A 17,693-nucleotide genomic window follows, 5' to 3' on the forward strand; every position below is an offset into this window, starting at 1 on the left:
TCATTAGCTCTGATAATGTTATTTAGTTGGGTAATGAAACATCTGCAAGCAAACAAGCAAGTTCAGATAGCACCAAGGACTCCACAGTAAACATATGTCCTATGTGTCTTCCATATCTGTAGCAAGAAATTGGTTAGAGGCTTTATCAAGCCACAGTTAACCTTACTATTGAACTGCATATAGTAAAACAGTGATCTCTGTTTATAATTAAGATATTTACACAATGATGCAATAGCTATTTTCCCCCTAGAATTAACAATTAATAACAAGTACTCTTTTTCAGTTTCAAGGAATAACTAATATCTCTTCCCCTCAGATCTCCCCACCAGTGGTGGGTTCCTCCCGGTTCGGCCCATTTGGCCGAGCCGGTAGCGGTGACAATATGATGTCACCAAACCGGTTCTCTTTGTTCGGGAGCTGGACCCTCCCGCCTGCCCCCGTGTTATTCTTATCTTTTATTTCTTCTTTTTTAGCCCAGCTGATAGTGGATTGCCGCACCTCAGCTGGGCAGATTTGTAACATGCTTGCATGAAGCGCATGCACGAAGAGGTGATTGCGTGCAAAGCGCGTGCACAAAGAGAACCGGTAGTAAAGCCGGTTAGAACCCACCACTGCTCCACACCCTTCTGTAATTTCCAGCAGCTCCAATATTTCTTGTATATTGGGGATCTGTGATTTGAAAACTGCATATGAACTTTTGTACTTTAAAATTAGTTAAATCATAGCACTATCTACTCTGCAAAAATAGAAATAGAGCTTACTTTGGCCATATTCTTTTATTGCTCAAAAAGATGATATGTGAACAGAATAAAATAAGCATCTGTAATATTGTGTATATCTAGCTGGCTGCATCATGTTTTTAAAGCAAGAAGAAATAATGACAGAGACTGCAATTTTGATCTGTTTGCTAGTCATTCAGATGCCCCAATCAGGCTTATTGCTATTCCCCAAATGTAGTGCCTTAGAGTTTGGCTCTGAGATTCAGTCTTAATTATCCCATTGGTTCTTCTTTTATTTACTAAACCCCCAAATTTAAGTGCAGTTTGGTAATGTTGGGGCTGAAGTTGGCAGAATCATAAATATGGGACAGAGTCTCCAACTCCCAACATTGAACAAAGAGCAACCAAATATTTATTGACTAGAAATGGGAGATGTAAAGGCCAGAAACCATGTAGCACATACACATATATACATTCTTGTGTTCTAGGGTAACTAGATCTTCATGGACATGATCTAGTCATGCCAAATCTAAGAAGCTTCTTTTTTTTATGAACATGCAATTAAGTATTCTGGAGCAGCATTCTCCAACCTTTTCAGATTGGCAGCCTGGTGCGGGGGGTGGGGTGGGAGAGGCAATGGTTTTGTCCAAGGAGCAAGTGGGGCTGTGTACACTGGTTCCTGCAGCTCACTGTGAGTGAGGCTGTGAGAACCGACACCAGCAGTTCATATGAGTCAGGCTGTGTACGCAATGGCCTGGTTGCAAATAGACCATGGCCCAGTAGTGGGCTGTGGCCCACAGGTTGGGCACCCTTGTTCTGAAGAGTCCAGAATGATTGTTGTGCCTGAGGTGTGGTCTGATAGACCTTTAGAAGCAATATTTTTATTTATATATTTAATTTAAACTCACTATCCAAATCTTAAACAAATAGGCAAATTGGGCCATGAAGAATGAATAAAGAGTACCATGGGTCTTTTATCCATTAAATGTTCCACAAATAATGTGATATTTATGCTTTGTGTCATTCCATTCCACTTTTCTTCTTCTTCATTTGGGTCAATAACACAAATAAAATATGATATTATATGTATTACATGCACGGAACATCTTTCTCTGCCTCTCTACCAAATTCAAGTTCATTATTTTTTCATTTGCCTTCCTGCTAAACCAAGGGATTTGTAAATTTAACTTCATGTTTAATGTACATTATTTACTTGAGTTTTCATTTCTTCATATTCAGAAAGAAATCAGAATAATTCCACCAAAGTGAAGGCAAAGAAAAAAAATCTTTACTTTCTACATGAAATAACAAAGTGACAAAACTTTCTGGTTTCAAAGAATTCCTCACTGACTGCAGACCTATCTCTGGAGGTGCCATTTTTTTAAAAAAAAAAAGAATTTTCAACTAAATGAATATATCAGCATTATTAAGTAGTTTTATATAGAATTAACTTTTAATATTATTGTTTCATTGTGAAGATACTAATCATTTCACAAAGGGATTATTATTAGTAATACCTTGGCATTCATCTGTATATTCCTATTAGAAATACAGAATGTTACAGCATCATGCATATACTTTTTATGCCATCCAAATGGCTGGTGGCATGTTTGTCATTGAAAATTAATATCCAGCTCTCTAAATTATTTATAAAGAGCAGGATTATGGCCTTGAGCTCTTCCTGTTCAAGATTTCAAAGTAGATGCACAATTCTCAACTGACAACAAATCCTATGAGTATTTTTATATTTTATGGAAATTTGCAGTGCAACAAGTGTGATAGGAAAAATTAACACCAAACTTTCAAGGAACAGAATCTATTGATTTATGACCTCCTAAGCAAGAGTTAATTATTAGGATTAGCCTTAAATTTCAACCACAGATTCTGAGACATTTGAATATTCAATATATCATTTATGTACCTTTCAGTTTCACTGCTATGTTTTAACATCCTACATAATCATTTGTAAGCTAAACCTAGAGGAAGAAAAAAGAATGAGGATATGTTTGGGAAACAAATACTTACATAGACAAGGGTTTGTTTGTTTGTTTTTAGTGGTTTTGAGTCAGTTGATTCTTGGTGATTGGCTGGACAAATTTTCTAAGAAACATTTTCAGAAGTGATGTGTCCTATCCTGTTTACTCTAAAATAAGACATCCCCTGATAATAAGCCCAATTGGGCTTTTGAGCACATGGCAATAAAGCCAACCACTTATTTCAGGGTTCAAAATAATGTGAGACAGGGTCTTATTTTCAGGAAAACATGGTAGTCACCTTCTTCCTAGTGCTGAGAAAGAATGACTGGCCCAAAGTCACTGGGTTTGTGCTTAAGGTGGTGTACAACTCATGGTCTTCCAGTATTTAGCCTAACGCCTTAACCACTACATCAGACTGGCTCATTTATCCATGATTTTGTTTGTTATTAACTCAAGGGAAATTCTTACCATGGGGAAGAAATGTATTTACCACAAAGAGACAGCCATCCAAAATCATTAAAAATGTTATTGCAGCAATCTAATCATTTAAAAGCTTAAAATACAGGGTCTTTATCAGGAACTATGACACTTTTGAAAAGTAATCCTTCAAGTTGAGGTTGATCCAGGGAACCTAGAAAGACATATCCATGTGGTTTTCTTGGAATTACTGTTTGTTTATTTCATTTATTATTTAAATTTGTAAAGTCACCTCAGAGTACCGGATACTGAGTACCATCCAAAGTGGATTGTCATTGTAGAAATGGTTTGTCCTTGCTATCTGTGAAGATGCTTTGAGAACTTCCCAGTTTACCTCTCATTCCTGAAATTCTCCAGTCATCTCTGGTCTACATACTAAATTTTGCTTAGCTACCAAGCACAAACAAGCCAAGTGCTTAGGTATTTTATACAATATGATTAAAAAAACAAAGAACTGTATAGCCTATAATAGTTACAAAAAGTTTTTTTTAAAAAATAAAGGTTATTAAGATCTAGTCCTGAAATGCTGGCAAACACATGATTAAATAAAATTGCATTTATGGTAAGCATTTTTATTTAAATACAATATAAAAAGAATTATCGTACTCTGTTACCCCAAATAAATGTGCCACATCTGCGATGTGCTCCTTCAACCTTCTGCAGATGCCAATTATGTGCTACATAGATATATTGTCAATTTATTTCCAATATTTACCCATTTTGATGGCTTAAGAGTAAATAAAAAGGGACCTGAATTTCTAAATCATAGGGCTTACTCAAATATGCTACCCAATGTAGTAAAAGAAAAACCCTTTAATGCTTAATATCCCAGGAATAAGGGGACTGAAGAGTTGTGCCTTGCATAAAGAATGAAGTTAATACCTTTCATTATATAGTTGTTTGAGATAAAGAATTTTTAGGGAGAAAGAAATAGTAATTGTAATTCAGCATGAAAAACATTTATGCAAATATAAAATTCAGGTGTAGAATTTTAAGCTTTCAGTAGTTTGCCTGAATGATGAATTAATCAATCTTTCTTTCTTTGGTACCAGATTTTTTTAAAAAATCTTGTCACATCTTTTTCCTTCTTTCTGTGAACTTGTGGATCACATCCATATTTAAAGCATCTATTCCTATATCATTCCTTGATAAGATAGCAAAAATTAATCTGCAACATGAATAATAAATGGTTATTATTTAAAAAAACTGAAAATTCTTCCATTGAATTTGTTCATACATTAAATTATTAACTAAAAATTTCCTGTACATCAATGTTGAGATTGCATATTCATTAGTAAATAGACGCATATACTTAACTACTATAAAAATTGTCCCAAAATACCATAGTCTCTTCCTTAAATTGTTCTACCTGTATTTAAAAAGCTGATAAAATTGCTGATTTCCATTATGAAGATATGTTTCCAATACCATTTAAATATTTTCTGTTGTATTTGCTGATCTTCTATCAGGGTTCTTGCATGTTCTTTTAAATAAATGCTTATTCTGTTGTTTCTGTAAGGCACAGAATGCTTTATGATTTCAGAGTTTCAGGGCATGTTAAATAAATATCATTCAAAGCATTACTCACTCTGGAATGAAAAAGAAAAGCAAACTACATTTTTACCTCTATTTTCTTAGAATAAGTCTACAACAGTATTGATTTCTTCAAGAAAATTGCTCTGAAAACATTGTTTTGTTTGTTCATTGGAAGAAGCAAAGCTCTTTTATGTAGCAAAGCTACTTTGCATGGTTTCAAGGTTTAGTTTCTATATTTGCTCCAACAAATATTTGCTTCAACATTCCCTTTTATTTTGGAATAGATCCCTTAAGGTAGCTTTCTGGTTTTAAGTTTCTTTAAAAAAAAACAAAAAAAAAACCTGGAAATAATTATTTGAAGGATTTTTTTTTCATTTGTACATATAAATATATCATATTTGTTTATCTCACAATAAACATCAATGTGAATATAGAGCTAAGAATTATTTAAATAAATATTAATATATTTACTAAGATGTATTTCTATTAAAAAAATCATCACAGAATTCAAGAATTCACTCATACACATATAGATAGATATGTAGATATAGAAATAGATGATAAAGATTATATAGATAGATATAGATATAGATAGATCCACATTCACTATTAGACTCTTTTCTAAGATAGTTTTAAAATTAATAGTTGGAAATTTTCTGTTGTTGAATTAAAACTAAATATTGGGCATATGAATTGTTGAATCAAGAGAATTTCATGAATGTCTCAGAACTTCACTATGGATGACAGGCTCAACTATGATAAAAATAAATATTATATTGTCATCTCTAAATCTCAATGATCAAAGCATGAAAAATGTTGAAATTATCTTCCTTGCTTGACTTCAGCAGATTAATGTTGCTGTGAAGCTGAAGATCACATAAGGGACATGTGTTGATGCCAACACAGAATTCCCCCCCCACCCCGCCATACAATAGGTAACTGAAATCATTTTGTCAAACTAACCTCTTAATTTAAAGTGGTTTTTTTTTTTAAGATAGGTTAACAAAGTTTTAATGTTTTTCATTTTAAAGAATTAAGAATGCCATTTCATTCTAACAAATTGTAGAGAAAATCTACAGTAAGGGAAACAATAATGCCATCTGTTTAATTTATTGACATAATATATGGAAGGGAAAATAATTATTTATGCTGGCCATATCACTGATTTTGAACTAAAGAAGACAGTGATAGCCACAAGCAGCCAGGCAGCCATTTCATTGTCAGCCTAATATAGATATCCAAAAAAAGAGGACAGGACAGGAAATAGAAAATTAAAACAAATAACCAAATAGAGTTAAGGCATCAATTTAGAAAAAGGAGTTCTGCCTTAGCCACAAAGCCAGGTGGTACAAGCCTTGGACCAGTCACTCATTCTTAACCCTAGGAAGGAAACATTGTCAAACCACTTCTGAAGTCTTGGTGAGAAAACTGCAGGGACTTGTCCAGGCAGTCACTAGAAGTCATCGCTAACTTGATAAGATGACGACAAGAAGAAAAAAGATTAAAAATTACAGTTGATTTACATGTTTCCTTTTATCATAGTTATGGGAATGATGAGTTGCATAACTCAAGGTTCGGTAGAATGGAGTATCATAAGTAGGAGTGCTAAGAGCTATGTTTTTAGTTCCACAATGTATACATTGACAAATGGTTTCATGGTACCCTTTTGACAGGCACATTCTTGAATTTATTGTTGCTATAGCAACTGCTACTTTATGCAGTTTCTCAGAGGTGTACAGCACTTTCCTGGTGAAATACACATTAGCCTTGTTAATCAAGCAATGCTATACATGGCAGGAAAAGGAAGATAATCCTTTTGTTTTAAGAAACACTCAGTAGGCAGAGTGCTCACTTGCTAATGTGGCTTTATTTAAATGGTACTTTATGCAACAAGAAACTACCCCATTTATATTTCCTCTCAGTGCCTTAAAATGGAATGTGTACATACATGCAATGACACAAAATGGATATAGCAACAAATGGACTTAAACATTTTCCATTTCCCAAAGGAAAAGGTGGCAGAGTCAAAGATCCATAATACGTTCATAAAAACAAAGTTTTGTTTAGGGACAAATGTTTTACATTTACATTTTTCCATAAAACTATATTTCCATAAAATTATACCAAAAAATGATGATGTGCCTCGGTGGCACAGTGGTTAGAGTGCAGTATTGCAGGCTACTTCTGCTGACTGTCAGCAGTTCAAATCCCACCAGGCTCAGGATTGACTCAGCCTTCCATTCTTCCGAGTTGGGTAAAATGAGGACCCAAATTATTGGGGGCAATATGCTGACTCTGTAAACCGCTTAGAGATGGCTGTAAAGCACTGTAAAATGGTATATAAGTCTAAGTGCTATTGCTATTGCTATACTTATTTATAATGTAAATGATAAGATATGAATAATACTGTTCATGTGACAATGAGAGTTTAATAGTCTATAAACCAGAAGATGCTTAATAGACTTCACAGTTAGCTATATTGACAGCTTCTTCAATTAGTTATTAAGGAGTTGAACAATCCGACAATGATCCATGAAAGTTTATGAATTTATTTAAGGTGCCAAAGAAGAATTTGAATGCACATGGCAGAATCATAGTCTGCTCTAATAATTTCTCATTGATTGCATACAAAGAAAGCCTAGAGGGGAAATAAGACTCAGTAGCCATACATTAGTCAATGCTCAGTTCTTAAATCTTGCTACTCTTTGTAGCACATAGACAGCAAACTATGATCTTGCAGATATAGAATAGCAGGCAGAACTGGGGATATGCATCTTTAGCTTAGAGTTGTTATGTTTCCACAAATGGTCCAACTTCTGCTGAATTCTGTCGATCCTTATCTGGCACCAATTTAATGTTGAACTTTAATTGACTAGATTCTTTCTATAAGCTTCAATAAATCTTCTGTGCTGCAATTTAACAGATGAGCCTGTTCCTTTGCACCTGACAGTATGGATTATTTCTACTCAAACTATTTCTTTCAAGATGCCCACTTTTTAAATTACAAAATCTTTTTATTTTTATTTTTTGCTTGCAGATGTATTTGCTTCCTTGTCTATATATTTACATATTCTGATATTATTTTTCACAATTAAAAATAAATATAAATAGCACTATAAAATAAACACTAAGTAAGATTTCAGCAAATATTTTTCAGTGCTTTTTATAAATTAATTACCACTAATATGGCATTCCCCCCCCCCAAAAAAAAACCCTATGAAAAGGGATAACTTGAATGTATCTGCCCCCTCCCTAGGGAATATGTGATGATAATATTACTTCTCCCACTCCCTTAATTATGAATTCCTGCTTTAATTGAAAATACAAAGAATCATAAAAATAGTATGCTTCATAAGGCAGACAAAATTTTCTTATTATCCCATAGGTTGACATTGCACTTAATAAACATTTATTTCAGTTTTGGTTTTTCCTACATAATAGGAGGTATATATGGTCCAATCATGATAAAGGTCATGATTACAGCAGTTCTTTAAACAGGAGAAATCTACCAAAAAAACACCACCTTTTTACAGAGTATTGAAGCATGCACCTTGGTGTGATTTCATCCTAAAACTGAGTTCTTTTTCATTGTTGACATTCAGAAAACATCTTCAGAAATAACTTGCAAAGATACATTTGTCAAAGAGCTGCAGAAGATTAAAAAGAAAATCCTAGGAAACCCATTCCAATGGTTTTCTAAGTAATTCTCAATCTCTCCAGGCTTTCTCTCTGGCTATTGTGAAATGACAATATGGTCTAGAAGCACATTCTGTGTTCTGGTCTGTTTCCACCAGGGTATCATATATTAAGACTTAAGTCCCATGGTATTCGATAAGAGATTTAAGGTCACACTTAAGGTAATTCCCAGACAGTGTTAAAAGGATACGGATAGGAAGATTGATCTGAAAGAGTACCAGCCTCTTTTCAGATTCTGAACCAGATTTTCAGTGAATTAACCTTCCCTAAAAAAAAATAAAAATAAAAAAAAAAATAAAAAAAAAATCAGTAGAACAAAACATTATTGGCAGAAGTTTAGAAGCAGTTTCCATGATACCTTGGAGCCAGGGTGGCACAGTGGTTAGAGTGCAGTACTGCAGGCTGCTTCTGCTGACTGCTGGCTGCCTGCAATTTGGCAGTTCAAATCTCACCAGGCTCAAGGTTGACTCAGCCTTCCCTCCTTCCGAGGTGGGTAAATATAATAATAATTATTTATTATTAATAAATAATAAAATAAATAATAATAATAAATAAATGAGGACCCAAATTGTTGGGGACAATATGCTGACTCTGTAAACCACTTAGACAGGGCCATAAAGCACTGTAAGTACTATTGCTATACCTTGTGTTTATCTGAATATATTTTGACACATGCTATTTTATATACTGGAAATTTAAAAATAATAAAATCTGTCTTGAAAAGACTAATGTTTCAATGTAGATTGGTCAGATGTTAAGGCCACTATAAGGAGTTTAGATTTAGTACTAGACAATCTCAGAAAAGTATGAAGAAAAAAAAAGAAAAGAAAAAAAGAAATAGGCACCTTTCATTGCAAACCGCATCCCCAAATATTTCACTGTATAATTAATATATCCATTTTGTAGTATATTATTAATTTTCATGCTGTAACTGAGACCTGTTTCAGATTTATTCATTTGACTTATCAAGATAGCTAACTATTAATCTATGCCTCTACAGAAATGTGTTTGTGTCTTTGTGTCTTTTTGTATATACATGTACGTATACATGATATTCATTGAGAAATATAGCCCATCTACCTAGGGTTGTAGTTAGTACCTGCCTGTAGAATATATAAAATGTGTGCATGACAAGATATATATTTTCTGCATAAAAGTATTCTAGGTAAAATTGCTTTCAGTCTTCTACTACTTTTCATATTTCATGACAAATATACATATTCCAGAAGCCTCCAAAGAACAGAAATAAATAAAAATGAAAAGAAATTTCCAAGAAAAGATGATTCCAGAAAATAATTTCAATAATTTTGTGCTAATTGCTTAAATAATTTGCTGCAGGGCTTGAGGGCTTGGTGAATTCACTTACCTACTCCCTTTCTCATTTTACAATTCTAATATTTTGTTTCAATTTGGTTTATTGATTTCATTCTGCTCTGTTTGACCTTACAGGGGCCATTTGTGCTCTTTTCAAGTGCCACTTGGTATTGATTCTGCATCAGCCTATAGTTTCTATAATTGGTCTAACACTTGTTGGGAGTTGACTTTGTTTCTGAACGAGACATTCACAAATATGGGGAGAATTTAAAATAGGTTTGTAGTCGAGACCAATTATATTGGTAACATTATTATGAGCATTTTGTTTGTATAACATTTTTCTAGACAGGTGAGTTAACAAGCTGTGATACACTATGGTGCTTAGCTGGGAAGCAAATGGCACACAAGGAATGTCAGTTGTCCTGACAACAGAACATATTATAATATCTCTGAATAGTTGAGATTGTTATTAAAATATTGTGATGCACTCATTACAGAACAGCTAGCATTATACTTAGATCTATGAGATATGATTAATCTTTAATTCTCCTTAAATCATTGGCTGGTGCTTTTTAATGAATGAATGTTATTAATGAATAACAATGGACCATAATTGAAATTTTCCCATTATCCTTATGAACCACTTCATAAGTAGACACTGAACAAACACCATCTAGCCATGATAGCATTGTCTTTTCATCCAGAGTATCATTTTTCATTTGTGTCTCTCCTCCTCCTCCTCCTCCTCCTCTTGCTTCAATGAATCCTTAGTTGTTCATGTGATGATAAAATATGTAATTCATACTCACATTTTTAAACCATATTATTCTTGAAATCATATCTACTACCTTGATATACAATTCATATCATATGCTTAAAACTACATAATTGCTTTTCATTTTTCAGCTTAAATGTGATGAAACTGATAGCCAATTCTTCTACAACATTCTTTGTAGTATACAACAAATATGAGAAATAATCTCATCTTAAAATTCTTTACATTTTTTAACTATTATAATGTTAATAAGTGACATTAGACTTTTTTTACTCCAGGTTCCATCCTAAAAATACTGATTAATTATCTACAAAAATATTGCAGATTTGGATTTGTCCAAAACTAATTTCATTGCTGGCAGAAATTGAGAAATTTCATCTTGGCCAAAAAAATGAAATCAAATATTTTACTTCATTATACTGCCATTGTGACTGGCATATAGCTGATCTAAAGCATTAGAATCATGCTTTATCATGACTTTTATGAATTCAAAACTGGACACCAGAGGATGGATGGATGGATGGATGGATGGATGGATGGATGGATGGATGGATAAATAAATAAATAAATAAATAAATAAATAAATAAATAAATAAGCAAGCAAGCAAGCAAGCAAGCAAGCAAGCAAGCAAGCAAGACCTTTGTTTTTGGTTAGTATTAGAATTTACAAAGTAAAATAAAATGTTATAACATTTGAAATGCTCCAGAAATTTTTTTGAATAATGGGATCAGATATTAGTTGCTACAATGTCAACAATGATATCTGTTTCTATGGCTAGACTATGTCCAAAAGATGTTAATGAAGGAATGATAGATGTGAATGAATATTCTGAAAGATTTACAACATAAAGAACTGAAACAAAATTAAATGACATAGAAATATTAGAATCAGAAATAGTGGAAAATAAAAAAAGCATGGAATATAATATAATTAAATTAGAAACAAGCAAAAGAATCATTTGGATAAGCATTATCCAATGGACATACAAAAGAAGCTAGTTAAAGCCTTGAAAGTTAAATGGGAAATACAAATGATAAATTAAGGGAATGACCCAGATAATGACTCTTTATTAGATTTACAAAGGTGGTTTACTAAATCATTGAAAAAAGCATTTGGGATGGGAAAAATTGAAGTGAGATCAGAGCCTGCAAGAACATTTGAGTGAATTAAGTTCAAGATTATTAGAAGTAAAAGGAAGGAATATAAAGTTGGTTGGTTTGACCAAAGTTTAAAAAAAAAGATGTGTTTTTATAAAGCTCTGGTAACCTTTTACGAACTTTTTGCTGATACCAAATCTTTATTATTTCTTTCTATTTCTCTTAGTTTAGTTTGTACTTGTTTTTATTATTATAATCAACATTGTAAATTATTTTAAAAATAAATTATATTAAATTAAAACTAAGCTGCTATACTATATTTAAGTGTAGTTATAGAACAATCATCATTGCCAATGAGACATAATATACCACCACAAAGGATTTGTGTTCAACTGCTTTATGCCCCAAGGGTCCTACAGTTTTCTGATAAGGGATGTCAGTGGTTTCAAGCTCAAATTAAATATAACAGAACATAAAGGACAATCCTAGCAAGTTCCACAAAATGTCTTGAAAGTGAGGGAATAATTCCAGTTACAATCATGTTGTCTGAGAGTTTCCACATATCTGCTGTCTTCAATGAATAGGTAACTCTCTACGGATTCATACACACACACAAACATACAAGCAAACAAATACAGAGAGTATGTATTTACTTATGCCTGTATTAATGGTGTGTTGTATTTTTAAAATTCTGTGACTTGGTCTTGGATCATAAATAAACAAACAGTTAAGTTCAACAAATTCAACAAAACCACCCTGCCAAATCCAGTAATAATTTAATATTGTCTGAAGCTTGTTGCACTTTTATTAAACTAAATAGCCCAGAATGGACAATTAAAAGGCCATTTTGGCTGTGGTCCACATACTGAGGTTGCTATCAAAATTTTGGAATCAAATATTAACAAGAAAATTGGCCAAAAGGAATCCACAACCTCCAAAACCATTGTTTTAGAAGCCTCATTAAAGTTACAAAAATGTGACTCAAAAATGAACCGTTATAAACTTCCAATAGTATAGAATTCAAAAATTCTTGTATGTTTCATGCCAATTAATAGGGTAATGATCATACTAGCAGCTTTTTCTCTTTTCATAAATAGTATCTATTCTAACCCAAAGTGACAAAGATGCAGTTAAATAAAAGGCTTAGCCTTGTATAATCTTCAAAAGAGCTACTTTGTTAAAAAAATATCAATTTCTTCCCGAGTAACCTTTGATTCAACATTAAATAGTTATACTTGACAGAAAAATAGTCTGTATTTGGAATTATTTTATACTTTGTTCTAACTATCGTTAAGATTAAAAATATTCTTCATTGTTACCGTTTCAGTTTAGGGGCAAATAATTTATCATTCTTTACCCCTGTTCCCAATATCTTTGTTCTATGCAATTCAATGAATATTCAGTATATCATACACATAGAAGAGATTAAGTTCTAATTTAGGAGACAGAAAAGATTTATGTAGATCTGGTGTAGGTTTCATTGCATACATAATTGCTTAATTTTATTTTCCAAATATCCTTGTTTAGTTTTTTTTTCCCATGAAGCATATGAAAAAAATACAACCTTTAATAATAATGCATTAAAAGCAGCCCAGACTGTTATTTTTTTTTAAAAAAAAAAACTATTTGAATATTGCTTTTACCTACTCTATCAAAAAAAAAAAGGAAGAAAAAGAAAAAAGGAAGAAAGGAAAAGAAAAGAAGAAAGGAAGGGAAGAGAAGAGAAGAGAAAAGAAAAAAGAGAAGAAAAGAGAAGAAAAGAAAAGAAAAAAAAAAGAAAAAAAAGAAAAGAACCACAATTCTTTTTAAGCAACATCTTAGGGAAAAAGAACATTTTTTTCTTTATAATAATTGATAGTGTTATTGAAGCGTGACCAGAAAATGCATTTTGAAGTCAAAAAGATATGCACTCAAGTAAACTGCAGAAGTGCAGATTAAGAGAGATAATTATATTGCTTTTGAAGCAGGAAAGATCAGTGCATTTAAGAAGAGGGTCATTTGTGTTCCCGTGACATGGGTTAATTTGAACAACATATGCTTTGCTTCTGTTGGTACCTTTCTGCAAGATGCTCAGCACACAATCCATGGAATTAGAGCTGCTGGGATAAGAGAATATTCAATGAACTGACTGCAAAATAGATTTTGGTTAGCTATCCAAAGATACTTTATAATTCTGTGCACAAAATGAACAATATCAATGTTGTGCAAGGCAGTTGCTGAGTTTTTCTTGCTGAGATAGAACAAACTCATTGCATAGTAGATACCCTCCCCAACATTTCTAATTGGATCTGGAGGCTGACAGAGAAACAAAATTAGCAAGTTAATCTTATATAAAAGAAGAGAAGAAGAAGATTAACATTAACTAGGGACATTAAGCAAGGTAGTAATTATCTAAATGCACAGTAACAGACATGGAGTTGTATTTAATGCTGCTTGTCAAGAGTGGAAATCATTAGGAGAATAGCTTTTTCTTTTAAAACGTGCTCCAGAGTATTGGAATGACCTCCAGAAGTAATTTGGAAGACCTCTAGGAAATATAAGGCACAATAGATTAAGTGATATTGGATGAGGTTCACTGTACTTTTTTAAAGGAGGCTATCTCATTTCCTAATTTTGGCCCCAATAGATATTGGTGGGATCTTGAATTGTTTCATGGTCCTCACTGAACAGACTCCAATTCTATTTAATTTAAATTAGGAAATGTAGGAAACAGTATGATTTTCATTACCTGCATTTTGTTATTTAATATTAGTAGTGAATCAGTGAGAGACTCAGATAGATAGATAGATAGATAGATAGATAGATAGATAGATAGATAGATAGATAGATAGATAGATAAAGATAGCTAGATAGCTAGACGATAGATAGATAGATAGATAGATAGATAGATAGATAGATAGACAGACAGATAGACGGATGGATGGTAGATAGATGGATGGATGATAGGTAGGTAGGTAGATAAATAGATATAGATATGCATGCATGCATACATACATACATACATACATACATACATACATATACATACACATATATATGTGTCTATATGTATATGTGTGTATACTGCATATATTCTGTATATATACATACATATGTATATGTGTATACACACACACCCCTCTGAATGTAAAGCACAGGGAGAAAGCCTTCACATATATGTGTATGGTATAAGGTGAATGGTACCCTTCATATTTATAGCTGTACTTAGAAGATGGCATTTTCCTTGTACATGTTAGTGTTGTACTTGTAGATATACTCATAGAAGGTATTACAACGAACATATAACATCTAATGGGAGCTACATCATGCCCAATTCTTAGTTTCAGATTTGGGGATATAAACTACCTTAATACAATCCTTGGTTTTATTGCTTGAATTGCATCACAAAATAAGGGGTGAGAAGAATAACAGAAACCCATATTCAGATATATCATGTGCAGATTTTGCAGAGAAAAACTGTTAGACAATTGAATTCAACAATGACATATGGTTGGTAATGGTTCTATTTGGTCTCTGCCTATCTGGTTTTCCATATCTTTTGATTACCTGGACATTTATTTATTGTTAACCATTTATTAATTCATTTAATACCGTTCTAATGAAAACATTTGTTTGAAATTGCCATACTATGCTTGGCTATACTTTTTCACTGGATCCAAGTATTATTACTGTTTTTATCTGAGTAAAATCCCAAGAATATCTAAATAGCCTTGGAATACCATTGGCATAACCTGAAATTATCGTAAATGGACCTTCTTCTTTTTATTAAATGCAACACAATATTTTTTGCAACGAAGAGATGGCTGGATGTTGATAGTTATTGTTAGGTATACTTGGTACATATTAATACGTTTGATTCAGTATGTACGATTTCAGGAATGGCCGTTAATATTTACTTCATATTTGAGGAATTGATACCATAGCAATAAACAATCTTTTGCTCTCACTTTGTCTGAACTGAAAAACATGGGCCCAAGCAAAATATTTTTTGACAGACTTTAAGAATAAAAAAGCTGATTAAGCTATACACTGCATTTCATACTGAAACAATTACTACTTTCCAGTTGTGGCTGAAACAGTTACAGCCATGGAATTAATGGATTAAGTGATTCTTGTGCTTTATTTACCACTTTATCAATCACTACCATCATCATAATCTTCACCTAACTACAGGAAAAACAACATCAGCAACTTTATGTATAGCTGAAGCACTTACCAATCATTTTTGTCCAAACATTTTTCCCCCATATCCAGAAGGTGGTTTCAACACTCCTTTGTATTTTAAAATGTAATGGTTTTATAAATTACTTGATTTTCACCTACCTTTTCAGCTGCTTGGGAAGTGCAAAAAAATATTGGAATGAAGGCAAGCCATACTATACATGTAGTGTACATAGTGAATCCAATGGGTTTGGCTTCATTAAAATTCTCTGGGACACCCCGAGTCTTGATGGCATAAACAGTGCATGTAACCATTAGGAGAATGCTATACCCCAAAGAGCATATTATTTGTAGATCCGTAATGTCACATTTGAGAACGCCTCTGGCTTGATCTGGTTCCATAGATTTATGTTCATCATAATCTATAATACTGTTTGGTGGATCAACAGCAAACCAAATGAAAACTCCAAGAAGTTGTACTGATATCAAACTTGATGTGATTGCTAATTGTGATGTTGGGCTAATAAGCCTGGGTGCTGTCACTGATTTTTTGCCCTGTTCAAATATGCGATAGATACGGTTTGTTTTAGTCAACAGAGCAGCATAACTTATGCACATTCCCAATCCCAGGAAGATACGCCGGAAAGAACACACGGCAACATCTGGCTTGGCAATCATCAAGAAAGTGATGATATAACACAGAAATATTCCTGTCAATAAAACATAGCTAAGTTCCCTTCCAGAAGCCCTCACAATGGGAGTATCATTGTACCGAATGAAGGTTGCCATGACGAATATGGTGGCAATAATTCCAAGCATGGCCAGAAAGACTGGGATGACCGCCCAGGGTGAATGCCACTCCAACTTTACAATAGGGATAGGGCTACATCCGGTGCGATTCTCATTTGGTCGTTGATTGTAGGAGCACAGCTTGCAGCTCACTTCGTCAAACTGGTATTGGTAACCATCACACAGTTCACACTGCCAGCAGCAGCTCATCCCTTTCATAATCCTTTTTCGTTCTCCTGGTTTACAGGGAAGACTGCAGACTGAAGAAGGGGTTTTCTTCACTCCTTTGCCCCACTGCATTTCATCCATCTAAGAGTAAAAGAACATAGAATAAATGAGACTGCTTATCCGGAAGTGACTATCAAGTAGGCCTAGTGCCATGATGGTGAACCTATGGCACGCGTGCCAGAGGGGACACACAGAGCCCTCTCTGCTTGCACGTGTGCCGTCGCCCCAGGTCAGACCACCATGGCGTTTCTTTCATGAGTTTCTGTTTCCCTGCAAATGACGAAACAGAAGCTCACGAAAGAAAAAGATCTTACCTCTTGCCGCGCTGCCAATGTTGGGATGTCCCGCCTCCCACCAGACAGCTGGTCTTCGGATCTTTCCTGAGCATGCACGCATGTCTGCACATGTGCATGTTCGTGCATGTCTGTGCATGTGTGTGTTCATGCATGTCCACACATGCCCACATCTGTACGTGCATACACCTTTCAGTTTGGACATGCGCACACACACACAGTTTGAGCACTCGGTGTCTAAAAGGTTCCGCCATCATTGGCTTAGTGGATTGATGAGTTGATTAACAAAGACATGAATATATTGGAGTAAAAAAGAGATGGTAGCAGCGAGGAAGAAAATGAGAACTGTTGCTGAGGGAATAAGAAATAGAAATAAAAACTCAATGAAGAAGCAAATACTAAAGGAAATAAAGGTTATTACCGTAGGGAAATAGCATGAAAATAGTTTCGATGGAAACCCACATAATTGGAACAATGCATTTTCTCCTATTAGCATAGCATTCTTTGCATTATTATAGTATTCTTCCCTTGTGACCACGGAGCAAACACTCAAATAGCCGGCATAATCTTTTAGAACAGGAAAAGTTCATTTTGTAGAATTTGCTTGAAGTGTGGCTATAGTTTAATGAAC

The 17,693-nt window shown here is 33.7% G+C and overlaps 1 protein-coding gene across 3 annotated transcripts in view; it reads right to left on the reverse strand.

Moving 5' to 3' along the window:
* The window catches only part of GRM7 (glutamate metabotropic receptor 7), a 496,237-nt gene that overhangs the window by 79,481 nt on the left and 399,063 nt on the right, over positions 1-17,693 (reverse strand). For all 3 annotated transcript variants that reach the window (XM_034431643.3, XM_034431644.3, XM_034431645.3), the window contains exon 8: positions 15,915-16,850. In XM_034431643.3, the coding sequence (XP_034287534.1) occupies positions 15,915-16,850 (936 nt within the window). The remainder of the gene's footprint in view (positions 1-15,914; positions 16,851-17,693) is intronic.

The sequence above is a fragment of the Pantherophis guttatus genome, chromosome 2, assembly GCF_059756535.1.
Source record: "Pantherophis guttatus breed Tessera chromosome 2, ASM5975653v1, whole genome shotgun sequence".
Classification (NCBI taxonomy): Eukaryota; Metazoa; Chordata; class Lepidosauria; order Squamata; family Colubridae; genus Pantherophis; species Pantherophis guttatus.